The following is a 15,220-nucleotide window of genomic DNA, read 5'->3' on the forward strand; positions in this document are numbered from 1 at the left end:
TTTCAATATGATTCTTCTGCAACTGCAAGAAAAATATTACAAATGCCTTGGATAAAATATTCTTGCTGAGGTCAACCTCAAGTTGCAAAATCGACCACATGGGCACACAGTAATATTTGTTAAATTGAATGGAAGTGACAGACATAAATATGAAATAAACTGAGTAAATTAGTTTCTTTATAATTCCATCTGTGTTGTAAAACCCGCAATTAGAAAGAGGGTTATGAATACATTGCTGATTTAATGTTAGTAAATGAGTTCTGTATCCTTTTGAAATTTGTAAAATAGGCTTGAAAGCAAATTATGAAATTTAGGAACTTTCTGATATGTGAATTAATTAACATGTGCATGAATTTCTATTGGTATCACACATTTCTTTATCAACTATAAATTATTTACCTAGTATATTCCATAATGTAATATGTCTCTTTAATATTGCCTGGTTTGAGGCCCCATCTTTCACTTAAATTGTTGCTACTCCTTCTAGCCAGTCTCCAGAATCTTCTTCAGCAAAAGCTCCACACATGGCTAAAGCGATATTTTTACAACGCACATACCCTGGTGAAAATCCTTAAAATTCTCATCAGTCTGTGGGGTAAAATAGAAATCTCCATGTATGCTTTGAGTCCCTTCATTATTTGCAGCACATGTACATCTTCAAGATCATTGTTAATAATATCTCTCCTTCCCTTCATCCCGCCAGCCAAGAAGGATGGTAGTATTTGCTTCTTTAGTCATGACATGCTCACTTGCACAGGTGTGCCTTGCATTATTCTCTCTTACTCAAATACCTTTCTCTCTCCTTCTGCCCAGTTTCCTCCAGATAAATTCTTTTTTATATTCAAATTAGACATCATCTTCTCCAAGAGGGCCCACATTAGAAACTGCCTCCTTTAGGGGGCTTTCTCCAAGACTTCACAAAATTGGGTCAGGCCCTGTTCACTTGGCAACCTGGGAATAGGCATTTATCCCATAAAATGTTTTGAGATTGAAGGTGTTTTTGTAGATCTTCCACACTGTAATCTAAAGTCATCAAGGGACTCTGTCTTGTTCTCCGTTAAATACATGGTAATTAAGAGTACCAAAATAAATATGTATGCAATGAATGACTGATTTCTCCTTCACTTCTTGAAATTAGTGGGTTAAGCCTTAAAGTTTATTTAATTTTGTTTTATACCCTTAAAGGAATATTCATGTTTAGGGTTTTAGCAAAGAAAAAAAGTACTACTATTTTAAGAAAAATTACCTAGAATGACTGACATTTTAAAAATGGTTATACACTGTATGTGTATGTACATATCATCTGAAAAACATATATGATTTTTTTCTTACCAGAAATAGAAATAACTAGAAAATGTTATTATGGTGGAGCTTTATTTCTCAGGAATTAGCAATTTTTTTAACTGATTGATTTTTTTTAATTGAGTCTATTTGTATAACTGTCAATAATCTTCCTTTCAATAAATATTTAATATGTCAATGACTCACACTATAAAAGTAAATTGCTAGGCAGAAATTTCACAGATTAATAAAATAGTATTTGGAAGTAATTGACTGCTTATTGCTGTGCACAAATCTACCTTAGAGTGAAGACAATCTCCAGGTATCTAGGTCTCCAGCCTCTGTGAGCTGAGGCTGCCCAGTCAAGTTGAAGAGCACCATATGCTGAGCTATCCCTTCATTTCATTTTTCATTGTCTGCCAAAGTTCAGGACCTCAAGAGTCCTCACATCACCCAAGAGAGATTGGAACCTGAGTCTCCATAAGCTCAGGAAAGGATGCATAACTTCTCTTTTTACAGCTGTCAATTGAGACAAGGTAGGGGAGCACAAATTAGAATCCTAATGAGAGAGATTATTGCAATCAAGTCCACTTTACACACCATCCCTAATATTGCTTCAGTGATGTTATTTCATTGGCAAGTTTATGCTTGGTGTTTTCATAAAACATATTCAGAAAACTCCCAAAAACAAAGGATTTGGATTTTACTTTTAATATACCAATACTACAAAATTATTTTAAAAGAAGAATTACTTTTTTTCCTTTTCTTTTTAACTACCATTAATGGAAGTTGCCAAGAAAAAAAAAATTTTTTGATAGGGTCAGGAAATCTGAAGAGTCCAGAAACTTAAATTGTTTTTTCCCTTGTAGCTTAAATTGCTATGTTATTTTAAACTTCCAAATCCAAATTAATGAACAGTTTTCTCTATCACATAAGAATGGATTTGGCAGTGTGAAGATCAGAGCAATCTCTTCTTCATTAAATTGGGCAAAAAGGACTCACTGGTTCTCAAACCGTTAAATGGATATTAGGGGTTTTAATGAATGGAACATTTATTTTTGTGCCAGCTCCACCAACAACATTGACATGATTAGCATACATTTTGGCAACTGTTCTAGCACAAGGTGTTAGTAAAAAGGGGCTTTTATCTTTGAGCTTAATTTACTTTAACTTTCCTTGTTATAAATGTTTTTAATGTGAAAGAGATGCTTTTGTAAAGGAAATTCTGGCACAGGAAGTTATTCGGAAATATGTCTTTTGTTAATGTTACAGGCATTTTCATGCCAGAGATGAAGTCCATAAGCATAGACTCATGAATCTTCTTCTAAGTCAGAAAAGAATAAAATATTTTGTTATTTATACTGATGATTAAATCTTTACATTTGTGGAGGACTTTTTTTTTTTTTAAATGGTGCTACTTGTTTCACATACTAGTTCCTTCCTTTAAAAGAGAGAAATAAGTATAAAAATAACTAGTGGAGGATGGTTTCCTTTACCACTTTGTATCAATTATGAATGAAAAGTTTTGGGGGTTAAATCATCTTAGTTTCTTAGCTCAGGTGTCTCTCATACAAAAGTAATTTCCGATAAAAATATATTTCTTTTTTGTAACTAACACTACTGCCTCATATACTTATTGTTTTATTTTAAATTGTCATATTGAAGCAAACAAGAAAAATGAGTTAATACATATTCAAAAACTCTTGGGTTTTTGTATTTGATTATTTTTTGCAATGTATTTATTTTAAAATTTATTGAAAGCATTTGTAACACAGCTAATAGAGAACTGTCTACAAGTATGTAGTAAAATGAGTGTTTATAATTGATTCTAAGTCATCAATAAGTTAATATGCATGTACACATGCATGGTTATAAATTTTCATGTGAACTTTTATCAAACACATAGGCATACTCTCTATTATATATATGTTTATATCTACACACATATTTAATAGTTTGCCCAATGTTTGAGTAATGAATTAGTTTGATATAAACTTTAGCATAACAGAATATTTACAGTTTACCCACATTTACCTCTAAAAGCAAACGCTTGCCATTAACAGGCACTTCAGTGAATGAACAAGCCCATGTTCAAATATAAAATGGTAAAAATGAGAAAGAAATTATGAAAATATATACCTTTAATTTGCAGACATATAAACACTTTTGGTACAGTACAGACACATGATGCTGAAAAGCAGAGTGATCCATTTTAAGCTAGCACTTATTCTTTGTTTACATAGATAATTCTGCTATAGCTGCCATATAAAATAAAATTTCCAGCTCACACAATGAAGTGAAGGTGATCAATCACTGACGAGCCAGCTTGCTTCACTGCAAAGGTTCAGTAACAGCTAAATTATCAAAGAAATCTGCTGCTGGGCTTACAAATAAACTCTTGGACCTAATCCAAAGGCAAAGAAAGTAAGCCAGAAACGGTCATCACAAACCTAAACAACAACAAAAAAAGATAAATAAAACTTTCTTATGAAAAGTCCAGTTTCTAGGATAATTATGTTTTATGTAAGTTTTCTTTCCTTATGTAATGGATGAGTTTAAGCATATAAGAATCTAATACATAACCCACATATAAAGTACTACTAAGAAGTTGGGAATACACCTATGTAGCAACTAAAGATTGAAACATATCTTTGCCTCTGGCTATTTTTTGTGACACAATTTCTAGTTACATTTTCTGTGAGAAAGAATATATATATATATATACTTTTTTTTCCTCTGTAATAATAGCAAGTGCAATGATAAAGCAAACAGAACGCAACTGGAGTACACAGAAAGTGAAATACTCTTCAGCAGGTCAGATTTTTAACACATGTCAAAGTTTTTATCCTTGCTAAAAAGGAATTGCGCTTCTTTGCATTGTCTTCTCTTTCAAATTATACATGATGTACATGTGAGGTAATAAACATTCTGTTTACAAATGCATTTATTTTCTTTCTTATCATACATTTAAATGGGGTGAAAATCCATTTACTTTAATTTCATCTTTGATAAATGTAAAAACAATATATTTAAAATATACTCTTTCATTAATTTCATGTACAACTGTCATGTACAATACCTCAAAAGAGTTCCCTGCAAAGGAGAAGCCAATGCCCTCTTGTGGTAAAAGGACTTAGACAAAAAATGCATTGTACCATTTTCTTACCTTACTCCCAGGTTTTAACAATCATCTGCTTGGTGAATGAAAGCGGATGCAAATCACGTCCAAGCTTTTTTTTTTTTTTTTAATAAAGTTCCACAGCTGTTAGTACTAATTTTCATTAAAAAAAGGCTGTACACATTTTATAACCTCTGATTTTGAATTTAAAAACTTGTAAACAGATATTTACAATATGGTACAAGTTATAAATTAGTTGTTCTTCATTGGACTTGCCATCTACAATCTTGTTTGGGTGATGGAGATTCCCCAAAGTCAATTAAAACATCTCTTATTTCACAGTAAAATATCAAATATTAGAAATATCCATTGGTTTCCTTTCTCTCATATGCAAGTCAATTTTTCCTTTTAATGGAATTTGTACTTCCAAATTTTCCTCCTCCCTGTGATGCTTTTTCCCTCTCCTTAAACAGATATATATGCCCATCCCTGTTACAAGTGTGATAGAACCCAAGCTTATTACCGACAGAGCTACTAGGGTGGGCATACAAGACACAGATTCAAATCTCCTGTGAGTTGGTTCTATTGAGATCTGTGGTTCCTTCTCCTCTATATTGATTTCTGGTTCCTTTTTTAAAAGACTCTCAATGTAGCTCTCATTACTGACAGTGTCATTAACAAATAGGTTCACCATGACTGTGGAATGAAGGGGTTCGGGATAACCATGATCGCTCACTTTCACCAGTAAACGATGGAGCCCATAATCTGTCTGCAGCAACGCCTCCTCCAAAGTAATGTTGCCAGTTTTAGGGTCAATCCTAAAGGACTCAGGCCTAGGACCTCTTCTCCCTATGATGCTGTAAGCTATGACAGCATTCATGCCTGTGTCTTTGTCAACTGCATAGACCTCTGTAACTGGGGAGCCAGGGAGAGTCGAGGGTAGTACCAACAGGTAAGACATGTTAGACTGAGGAAATAAGACAAGAGGAGGGTTGTCATTGATATCTAGAAGGAGAATTGTGATTTTCGCAGTAGAGGAGAGGGGTGGCTCACCCCCATCAACAGCTTCAACCCACAAAGTATAGGAGCTTTGCTGCTCTCTGTCCAAAGAGACTTTAGCTCTCAGCATGCCCTTTCCTGTGTCTATGACAAAAATATCACTCTGGTTCACCACAGACAGGGCGACCCATCCATTTTGCCCAGCATCAGCATCTGTTACACTAATCACTCCAATTTCACCGTATCCTGGGAAGTTTTCCGGCACAAAGAAGCTGAAGTCCTTGTTGATGAACCTAGGACTGTTGTCATTTTTATCCAAAACTGTGATAGCCACAGTGGCTACCGACTCCTTGGGAGGTTTCCCAGAGTCAACTGCTCTGACCGTGTACCTATACTTTTCTTTCTCTTCTCGGTCCAGCTGAGTAGAAACTGTCAGAATTCCTGTGACACTGTCTAAGGAAAAATATGCTGGAGCATCAGGTCCCAGAAAATATGAAACTTGGCCTCTCTCTCCACTGTCAGCATCTGTAGCATCTAGCTTAGCCAAAAAGGCATTGGGTGCATTGTTCTCTTCAATGGTTAATTCTACCAAAGGTTGAAGGAAAATAGGAGCGTTATCATTGTCATCTAAAAGTTGCACTTTAATCGTTTTTTTGACATGAAATCCCTCAGAGTTCCAGGCTACTACAGCTATTTCATAGAACTGCTGGAGCTCATAATCCATTGTTTTTGTGGTTTCTAGCAAATATTCATTACTGTATGGTTTGTAGGGTGATAACCTAAATGGTCCTTCACCATCTAGGTAGCAGTTCACCTTATATTTCCCTTCTGGATCTCTTATAGTAAAGAATGCAATCGGAGTGTTAACAGGTTCCAGTTCTTTCAGGTAAACAATACCATCTATCTCATTTGCTATATAACGGGGAACAATTTCAGGTGGTCTGAAAATGACTTTGATAATAGTCACCAGGGCAGTGATCACAGCAGGGATGCATCCTGGCCCATTGGCAAGGATGGTGAGCTTGTGTGTTTGCAGAACACTCCCTCCAATCTTACTGAAAAGTTTAATGACTCCAGTGGTTTCATCCAGATGGAATAAATCTTTGGATGCTTGTGGAACTTTCTGGCTATAGGAGTAGGTGATCTCAGCATTGTTTCCCAAGTCTCTATCCACAGCCTGGACAGCTGCTATTGGTGTGCCCACTGTAGCATTCCCGTACACAGTGACATTGATTTGCGAGTCCGTGAAGAGAGGGCAATTGTCATTAATATCACTTATGCCAATGGTGAGGGTGGCGCTTCCCAACAGTGGTGGAGACCCACCATCCTCAGCTATGATGATACTTACATACTGATCCTGGGTCTCCCTGTCCAACAGTCCCATGACAATTAGGTAGGGGGTGCGCTCCCCATTCTCATTCTCCTCTACGTCTAGGGTGAACATACGATGGTAGTCCAGTAAGCGGTAGGTCTGAACTCCATTAGTGCCTATATCTGGGTCCGTGGCAGGGTGCTCTATGGCCAGCCGGGTGTTTACAGGTGCATTTTCTGGAACCCAAACTGATATTTGGGAAACAGGGAACTGCGGGGCATTGTCATTGACGTCCCGGATAGCGATTTTCACCTTCACAAATCTAAAGTATTCCTGAGGCAGGACCAGTACATCCAGAAGCAAAAGGCAAGAGTCAGCAGAAGGCGAAGAGGAGATGGAAATGCTGCCACCCCAGGCAGCCCCTCCACCTCCTTCAAGACAGAGGGCCTCCCGATCAATCTCCTGGGCAGAAGTGTGTAGCTCCCCGGAGCGGTTGTCTAGAGTCACGTACTGTCCACTCAGTCCCTGGGATGCCAGGCTGAAGGAAAGCGGGAGATTCTGCTCCGCGGCGCCGCTGTGCTCTGGCAGCTGCGACTTCGGGTCCTGCTTTCCGGCACGGGGCACCAGCCTCAGGTCCTCCGCCAAACTGCCGATGAGCACACCCGCGGGCAGTCCCTCGTTCAGGCTGTACAGAAGCTCTGTGGCTCGACTGTAACTCGCCAGGCAGTTGAAGGGTCCCACGAAGAGGAAAAACAGAAGCAGATGCTGAACGGGGCGGGGGCAGTAGGGAGGGGAGAAGGCTTGTTATACGCGGAAACACAGATCTTGGAGTCAGAAACCCGTGCCGCGGGGTCATTCTGGCCCCATCCCTTCCCCAGAGGCCAACAAAAGAGGTGAAGAGGAAATTTGCAGCAAAGGAGAGCTCTATGGGGAAACACTATCTCCAAAACTTAATTTTTCTGTTCACTTCCACCGCTCTAAGCCCCCAACCCCCCGCTGCTTGGCTCTACATCACTACCTCACTCGGTTAACATTAGAAATCCTAAACCTTAAAGCAGCCCTGGAAGTACCCGCCGGAGTGGAGGGGACTGCGCAACGCGACAGGGAGGTCGTGGGGGAGGGAGGACTGAGGGGTAGGCACTTTATTTCCCATTGAAATGTTTCTACCACTAAGGTCCCCAGAACGCGAACTGTTACATCCCTTGCTATGAAACTGATTTAAAATATTAATAATGATAGCAACATAGAAAACACAATAACACTACCCTCTTGGACTCCCTACCTCGTTTAAATAAACGTTTTAGTCCTGAAGAATTGGTTTTTCATTTTAGCGCCTATCTAAAATCAAATCGAAAGGATTTGAATCTCCACCCTCTACCAAGCTCTCACTAACCCCCCCCTCCCTTAGGGAAAGAGAAGTAAACGTGGAAAATGATTATGCAAAAACAATTTGTCAGTTGCAGTAGACAGATGTAGTCAGACGCTGGCCGCAGTAAACAATCTCTGAACCCCTTTATCTTAAAGCCAGTTGAGCATACCCCCAGCCCCCTCCATTTCATCTGCTTTGGTTTCTGCTTCAGAAACTTCTTCTCAGGACCCAAGGACTTGCCAATTCCTTGCTAGAATGAAGACATATTATCCCTAACTCCTTTTCCCTCCCCCCCAACGTTTCCATGAAGTTTGGATTAAGGTAAAATGTTTAAAAAGCCAGCAAGGAGCGGGAACTGCCCCACAGTACTGCAAGTTATCCGGGTCGTGGGGCTCCTGGATCCCAAGCCTTACCGGCAGGTTTCTGTGGCTGGTGCTGCTCCTGGGACGACTTGGATGCCCCATATCCAGGCGCGGGTGCCAGGTCGCCGGGCTCCAGCTCACTGCCAGGGCCCGCGAGCTGCGCACATCCCCTCCGCCGCGCATTCCCAGGGAGGCTGCAGTCGGCGCGCTCCTGACCGGAGGGAGGCAGAAGACACTCCCTCTCTGAGCATGCAAATCGCTGGGGAACTTCAGCCAATAGTCACTAGCTCGTCAATTAAGGACAGCAGCTCCAGCGGGGCAGAAAGGCAAGGGGGCACCGGGGAAGGCGGTCATGGTTTCCTACCCCGGACCCGGGTAAGTCCAGACCCCGCCGGAGGAGCCGGAATGGGGACTTGCCTCTGAAGACTGCGACGAGGTGCCACAAGGTCGGGCGCCACAGCGCGTGCCCACGGGCCTCCCTGCCAGCCGCACCAGTCAGGCTTCTAGTCCACAGGTTGCGAGCGTGAGAGGGAGAATAAATAAATAAGCCTGCATTTATATCGAAATAGAGAAAGGAAGTCGGCGCTACAGAGCAATCACAGGCGCGATCCCTAACCGCCCCCTTTGCCACCCGTTCTTCGGAAAATTTGGATCCAGCACTGTTTCCTCTGAGAAAGAAAATCCGCTTTCTCTGCGGAAGGAAGGAATTTCAAACTCTTTGTAAGGAGGTCTGAAGAGGAAATGCAAATATATGAATTTGGTGAAGGTTTCGACATTCTTTAATTTGGAAGCTTCCGCTGTTCGCGGTGGCAGAGCTTCTGCCAGTTTCCTATGTAGACACAAGTGTCTCTGGGATGTCTACCTGGTGGTCTTTAAAGGCACCCTGGCTTTAGCCCTGGCTTCTGGCTAAGGCGAAGAGCCAAGAGCCAGATTGGAAGCAATTGCTTGGTAACACAGGTGATTCTGCCTGCAAGTAGTTTCACATTTCTCTAAGGGGTGATTTTTTTCTTTCTTTCTTTCTTTTTTTTTTTTTTTTTTTTTTTTTTTTTTTTTTTTGAGGGCACTCACTGAAGGGGAGGGCAGAGGAAAAAAACAAAAGCAAAAAACACACCAAAAAAAAAAAAAAAAAAAAACTGGCTACTTTTCAAGTTATTTTTTTTCACTTCTTAAGATTTTACTGAAGAGTAGTTGATTTGCAATGTTATAATTTCTGCTGTAGAACAAAGTGATTCAGTTATACACATACACATGTAACCATCCTTTTTCAGATTCTTTTCCCATACAGTTATCACAGAATATTGAGTAGAGTCCCCTATGCTATATAGCAGGGGCCCACTGACCATCCATTCCATATGCATTAATGCCACTGGATCTTAAAAAAAAATATTTCTGGTCTTTTATGAAGGTATTGTGTCTTTCTTTGTACCAACAGCATCAGGTGGCATTTCCTGATGGATGCCAATAAGTATTTGTTGAATTATTGAGTTCCAGAAACATTAACTAGAAAAGGCTGTCAGTACCAATTGTGAGCTCACAAATGGTTTAGAATGGGGAGAATGAGATCGGTGGAATTTAATATAAATTGTCAAGGATGAAAATACAAACATGGCACAGCTAGATGCCCCTGATGTCTTCCCCTCGTGCCCTCTTCATCTCTAAGTGGAGGCAGAGGCAAATAGGAAAAAAATGGTGATAAAAGGCAGGAAGACTTAAGAGTATCTCTCCACTTAGGTCTTTGATTTTTTTTTCCATCATTATTTTGTAAATTTTAGCACGCAGATTCTGTACATGTTCTGTTCAATTTATACCTGAGCATTTCATTTTTTAAAAATATGTATTTTCTTAAAATGAGTAGAGGAAAAGTAGTCCTTTAGAAAGGAATCCTGGAGGTGTGTGGTGCAAAATGCTTAGAGAGCCCTCTGGCTCTGACACTAAATAGCTGTATGATGTTTCCTCATTTATAAAAAAAGCAGGGCTGGTGAGAGACTCCAGTGCATTAAGTCTTTGAAACACTTTTTGGTCTGTAGGGTGCCATGTTACATAATGGAAAAGACCATTGGCCTTTCCCTGAGTAGATGTTTTTCTTCATCACTAGGTTTCATATATCTTGTGCACAGCGCTGATCATAACACCCTCCTAACTGAGTAAGTAATGATTGAACGGAACAGAAAATTTTCCTTTTGGGTCAGAGAAGGATCTGACATCTCTATTCTTTCCATAGGAACCACTTTAATTTTCTTCTTCTACTGTAAGGTAGCTCGAGTATAAATCGCTTAGCTGAGCTAATTGGTTTGCTTCTGACCCTTCTGATTTTCTCTTCATCTCTACTAATCCTAGGGACCCATTGTCCTAAATATTAACACATTACGTCAAAACACGTAGTGTGGGAATTCCCGTCGTGGCGCAGTGGTTACCGATTCCGACTAGGAACCATGAGGTTGCGGGTTCCATCCCTGGCCTTGCTCAGTGGGTTAATGATCCGGCGTTGCCGTGAGCTGTGGTGTAGGTTGCAGACGTGGCTGGGATCCAGCGTTGCTGTGGCTCTGGCGTAGGCTGGTGGCTACAGCTCCTATTCGACCCCTAGCCTGGGAACCTCCATATGCTGCGAGAGCGGCCCAAGAAAATGGCAAAAAGACAAAACAAACAAACAAACAAACAAAACACCTAGTGTGTGTAACAGCTTCCTATTGCACAAATGGGGCTATACATGAGCTTCACAAACAAAACCCCCATGATATAAATCTGGTGTGTATAGTTAGTTCCTTTAAGCTCTTTAGAGTGAAATTGGAATGCTGATTAAGTGGTAAACACACACAGGAACATGTACATGTAGGTGTAAGACCATCACACAGCTGGTAAACAAAACCCAGGAAAGTGTGCTGTGCCTTTCCTTGCTTCTCCAGCTGCTCCTTGTGGCCAACAACTGAACTTTTACCATAATTGGCAAATAATTACCTTGGGATGTGTAGCTGAAACATATCCGATTTCAAAAGTCAGTACCAATCTGCTTCTGAAATATGTTTATGTCCTCATGTAGTACCTGCAGCTTCTGGAAGTTTGGAGCACATGGCCAGAATTAGGCAATTCATCCATGGTCTGAATACATACAGGCCAGACTGATAATTATTTGAATTAATTTATACAGATAACAGTGGTAGACTCTATACCCCCTTATAGCTCATGCACTTTGCAAATTGTTAAGATCGATCACCTTCTCTTTTGGTGAAAATATAGGAACTTCCTTCTTTAGTTTGTCCTTTGTTTACAAGGACACTACACAGGAGCTATCATTTATGAAGACAATCCAATTGAAGTGACATCCCCTCTTTGTAATTGTTTTCTCAACTGTAGTTTTCCCTGGACTCTTTGGCTCCTTCTTTCTCTACTTTGCTGTGGATGCATCATTTTCAAGTGTGCCCATACTCCATCCCAACAGAATTTTGGCTTCTGGCCATTTCATCCAGCTGCTCTGTATGGAAAGAGTTATTACTCCTTTTTCCCTTCATTAAGTTGGCAAGAAATTAAATCTATGAATGCAGCAATAATGTTCCTATAGTGTTTCTTAAAAGCATATGAACTATAATGTAAATTGAAGCTCCAGAATTAAACATCCTGGAGATAATGTTTAGAAGGACTATAATAGCCTCCTTTGCTCTATGTAACTGTGGTGATTGCAAAGGCCCCACGTGGAAGTTCATCAAGGCCAGCACTATTTGGTATAATACTTTACATGTCACATTCCAAATTGTTAACTGACCTACTTGTTATTATCGTTCCTCTTTGAAAATTTAAACAGAGATTTCATGCAGGTTTACATTGTAATTGGGCTTAAAAAAAAAAAAAAAAAAAAAAAGACCAAATGCCCTTTTTTTCTCCTGCTTTTCCTTCTTACTGGGTGCTGTGAAAGAGTTCCCAAACTCCTGTTTGTTCCTTGTGATGCCAGCTCTGTGACCTGCCATCTGGTGTCACATATTTCTTTCTAAAGATGACTTACAGAGCTTCTATGCTATTAGGCCCTTGAAAATAATACTCATGAACTTCTCAGATGTCTCAATTGCTCTGGGCCTGCTTCCCAGGTGTTTTGTAAAAAAAAAAAAAAAAATCAGTCTAGAAGAATAGCTAGATTATAAGCCTCCCAAGCTTATTTTTACCTATAGACAAGAAAAAAAACTTGAATCACTAGACAGTACACTGAGCTGAGCCAGGGGATTCAGATGAACTTCTCTGAGTTTTGCTAAATTATTGTGATCTTAGAAAAGTCGCCAGACCTCTCTATTTCAATTTCCCATAAAAATACCCATACATATTACATACATATATGATGGAAATTACTTACTTAAAATCTGCCTTTAATAGACACTGTATAAAGATACACAGGGTAATTTGATCATTATTTACTACATTATATCACTGAAAATTAATAATAATTTTCATTTATCATAAGCCTTCTCTCCTTGTAGTTTACCTCTTATGAAGCTGGGAACATGCAAGTGTCTAGCAAATTTTGTATATTTAGCAAAACATATCTTAAAACTTTTAAAATTTTGAAGTATTGTGCTTTACAAGTAGCTTTTATTTTTATTTATCCATTAACTCTGATATTACCATTTAAAGTATTTTAATAACAGTATGATATCCACAATGTTTCATGTGATTAATATATACACAGACATTTAAACTTATTTTGAACAATATCTGGTCCTATAAATGTTCTGGTAAATTTAAGATTATAAATAAATACAAATTAAGCATCTGACCTTATTTTAAGATTATTTTATTTTTGCCTGTTAATACATGAAATTAGCAGTCCCTTTAGATGTCTTAAAATATGTGTGTGCATATATATAATGTATATATTACATAATGTGTGTATATATACATGTGAATAGTATAATATATAGGACATATGTAAGTGTTATAATATATAATTAAAGATATATTTATGTACAATACAAATATTTGAAAGAATATATTCTCATATATATAATTTATAAAGATATTATGTATTTATAAATATATATATATTTTTTTCCTATCCAATAAACAACATTGAGGGATGATTCCATTTGTAAAACCAATATAATATTTGAGAAATAATAAAATCTTTATTTAGTGTCAGTTATGTTTTGAATATTCTACTAGGGCCTTCACATGTTTATTTACTTAATCCTCATAACCATTTTATCATATCATTATATCAATTTTACAGCCATAGATTACACGTTTGTGTCTATGGTGACTGAACCCCAATAAGTGGCCTCCAAAGCACATGATCTTTCTACTCTGGTCCACCATTCTCACTTGGATGGACGGATCTGGAGCGTATAAACATTTAAGTGTATTTCAAGTCAACAAATATTTATGTTCACCTGTAATAAGAAAAACATTATTGTAGGCATAGATTTTTTATATGAGACCTTTTTGAAGTAAAAACTCTTAGTCGATTACTGTTTCCTAAGCACATACTTATACAGAGATATAAACTCCTTTGTTTGGCTAGCTTAGAGCTTCTCAAAAATTGTAGATTTAAAATATATTTAGTATATATTTATGTATATGTGTATTTGAAACTATTGCAAGATTCTAAATAATTTTATATATCACCTAGTTAGTCTTCATTTTACATATTAGTTGAGAGAAAGAGAGATGGCCCATAGCTAATGCAAATCCTCAAAATACTCCTTTTGCTTAAAGCAGTAGTAGATTTTGGCCTCAGAATTTTCTCCAATAGTAGAGGATAACTTAGAAAAACAGCTTTTTTTTTTTTACTATCTATTATTTCCCAAAGCCTTTCTCTTAAACATTGCTACTTTATTTTATTTTATTAATTTTTCAAATTTATAAATAATATTCAAAAACAGTACTAATTTGAATAAATTATTGCTCTAGTATATCAGATAAACTTCAAAAAATTCTATTGCATTTTCTCTACACAATTCAGAAATTAATTGTGAGACTATAAAAAAATCAACACATTGGTTCTTTGGCTAAACAAGCTAGATAATTAGTAAAGAAAATAAATATACATTTACATTACTTGCATGAAAAGGATGCAAATGAGCTAATTTACTATAATGCAAACTTGTATTCTAAAATATTTACTACAGTATTGTGCAACCTATAAATGTAACTTTTATTAAGCATTTGTCTATCCTGACTAGTACTTTTCTTTTTGTTTAGAAAACTTTGTGTAAATAGATTCCACATGTCTCCTCTTTCTCCCTGTATTCCAAGAGGAAGGAATATAATAGGGTTAAACTGTCCTTTTATTTTCAGAATTCAATTAGCATCACTTTAACAGGGGTAAGTATAGCTGGGTGAAGTCATCAGAAAACTCCAGGCCTAATTTTAGCTCACATTTTCAACTTTCTTTCCTTATCCTCAAAATAAATTTAAAAAGTCATTTCGACTCATTTAAATTTTACATTCTTCCTTCTCACTTCTGGTAGAGGTGATAATGAGCAGTGAAATCATCAAAAGAAAGGTAGTAGGATTGAGGAAGAGACTAAATGAAGGGCATGGAAAATCCACAAAGTGGATCAGCAGCAGCTGAATAATGAACAGTTAACTGAATGCAGTTTATTGATGACATATATATGGCTTGTTCCCTCGAGTCAGTTCCTGGGAGACTTGAAAGCAGGGAGAGGTATAGGCTGTGCAGAGAATAAAGCAATTGTAAACCCTATAAATTAGCATAGAAATTAGGTCAGGGACAAAAAAAAAAAAATCCATGGAAGGAAAGAAATCATTTGAAATTTCATTTTAGGGCACTGATCCTG

General features: G+C 37.9%; 1 protein-coding gene across 1 annotated transcript; it reads right to left on the reverse strand.

Moving 5' to 3' along the window:
• Positions 3,405-9,163, reverse strand: PCDH20 (protocadherin 20). Its single transcript, XM_021065653.1, has 2 exons — positions 8,493-9,163; positions 3,405-7,475 (listed from the first exon to the last, which is right to left on the reverse strand). Exons 1-2 carry the CDS (start codon positions 8,622-8,624, stop codon positions 4,749-4,751), a joined length of 2,859 nt encoding a protein of 952 aa, XP_020921312.1. The 5' UTR covers positions 8,625-9,163; the 3' UTR covers positions 3,405-4,748.

This window comes from Sus scrofa, chromosome 11 (genome assembly GCF_000003025.6).
Source record: "Sus scrofa isolate TJ Tabasco breed Duroc chromosome 11, Sscrofa11.1, whole genome shotgun sequence".
Taxonomy (NCBI): domain Eukaryota; kingdom Metazoa; phylum Chordata; class Mammalia; order Artiodactyla; family Suidae; genus Sus; species Sus scrofa.

Coding starts and splice junctions, on each gene's coding strand:
- PCDH20 (XM_021065653.1), bottom strand. CDS start 8,624: ATGCGCGGCGGAGGGGATGTGCGCAGCTCGCGGGCCCTGGCAGTGAGC. Junction 7,476..8,492: donor CCAGCCACAGAAACCTGCCG/GTAAGGCTTGGG, acceptor CGCCCCGTTCAG/CATCTGCTTCTGTTTTTCCT.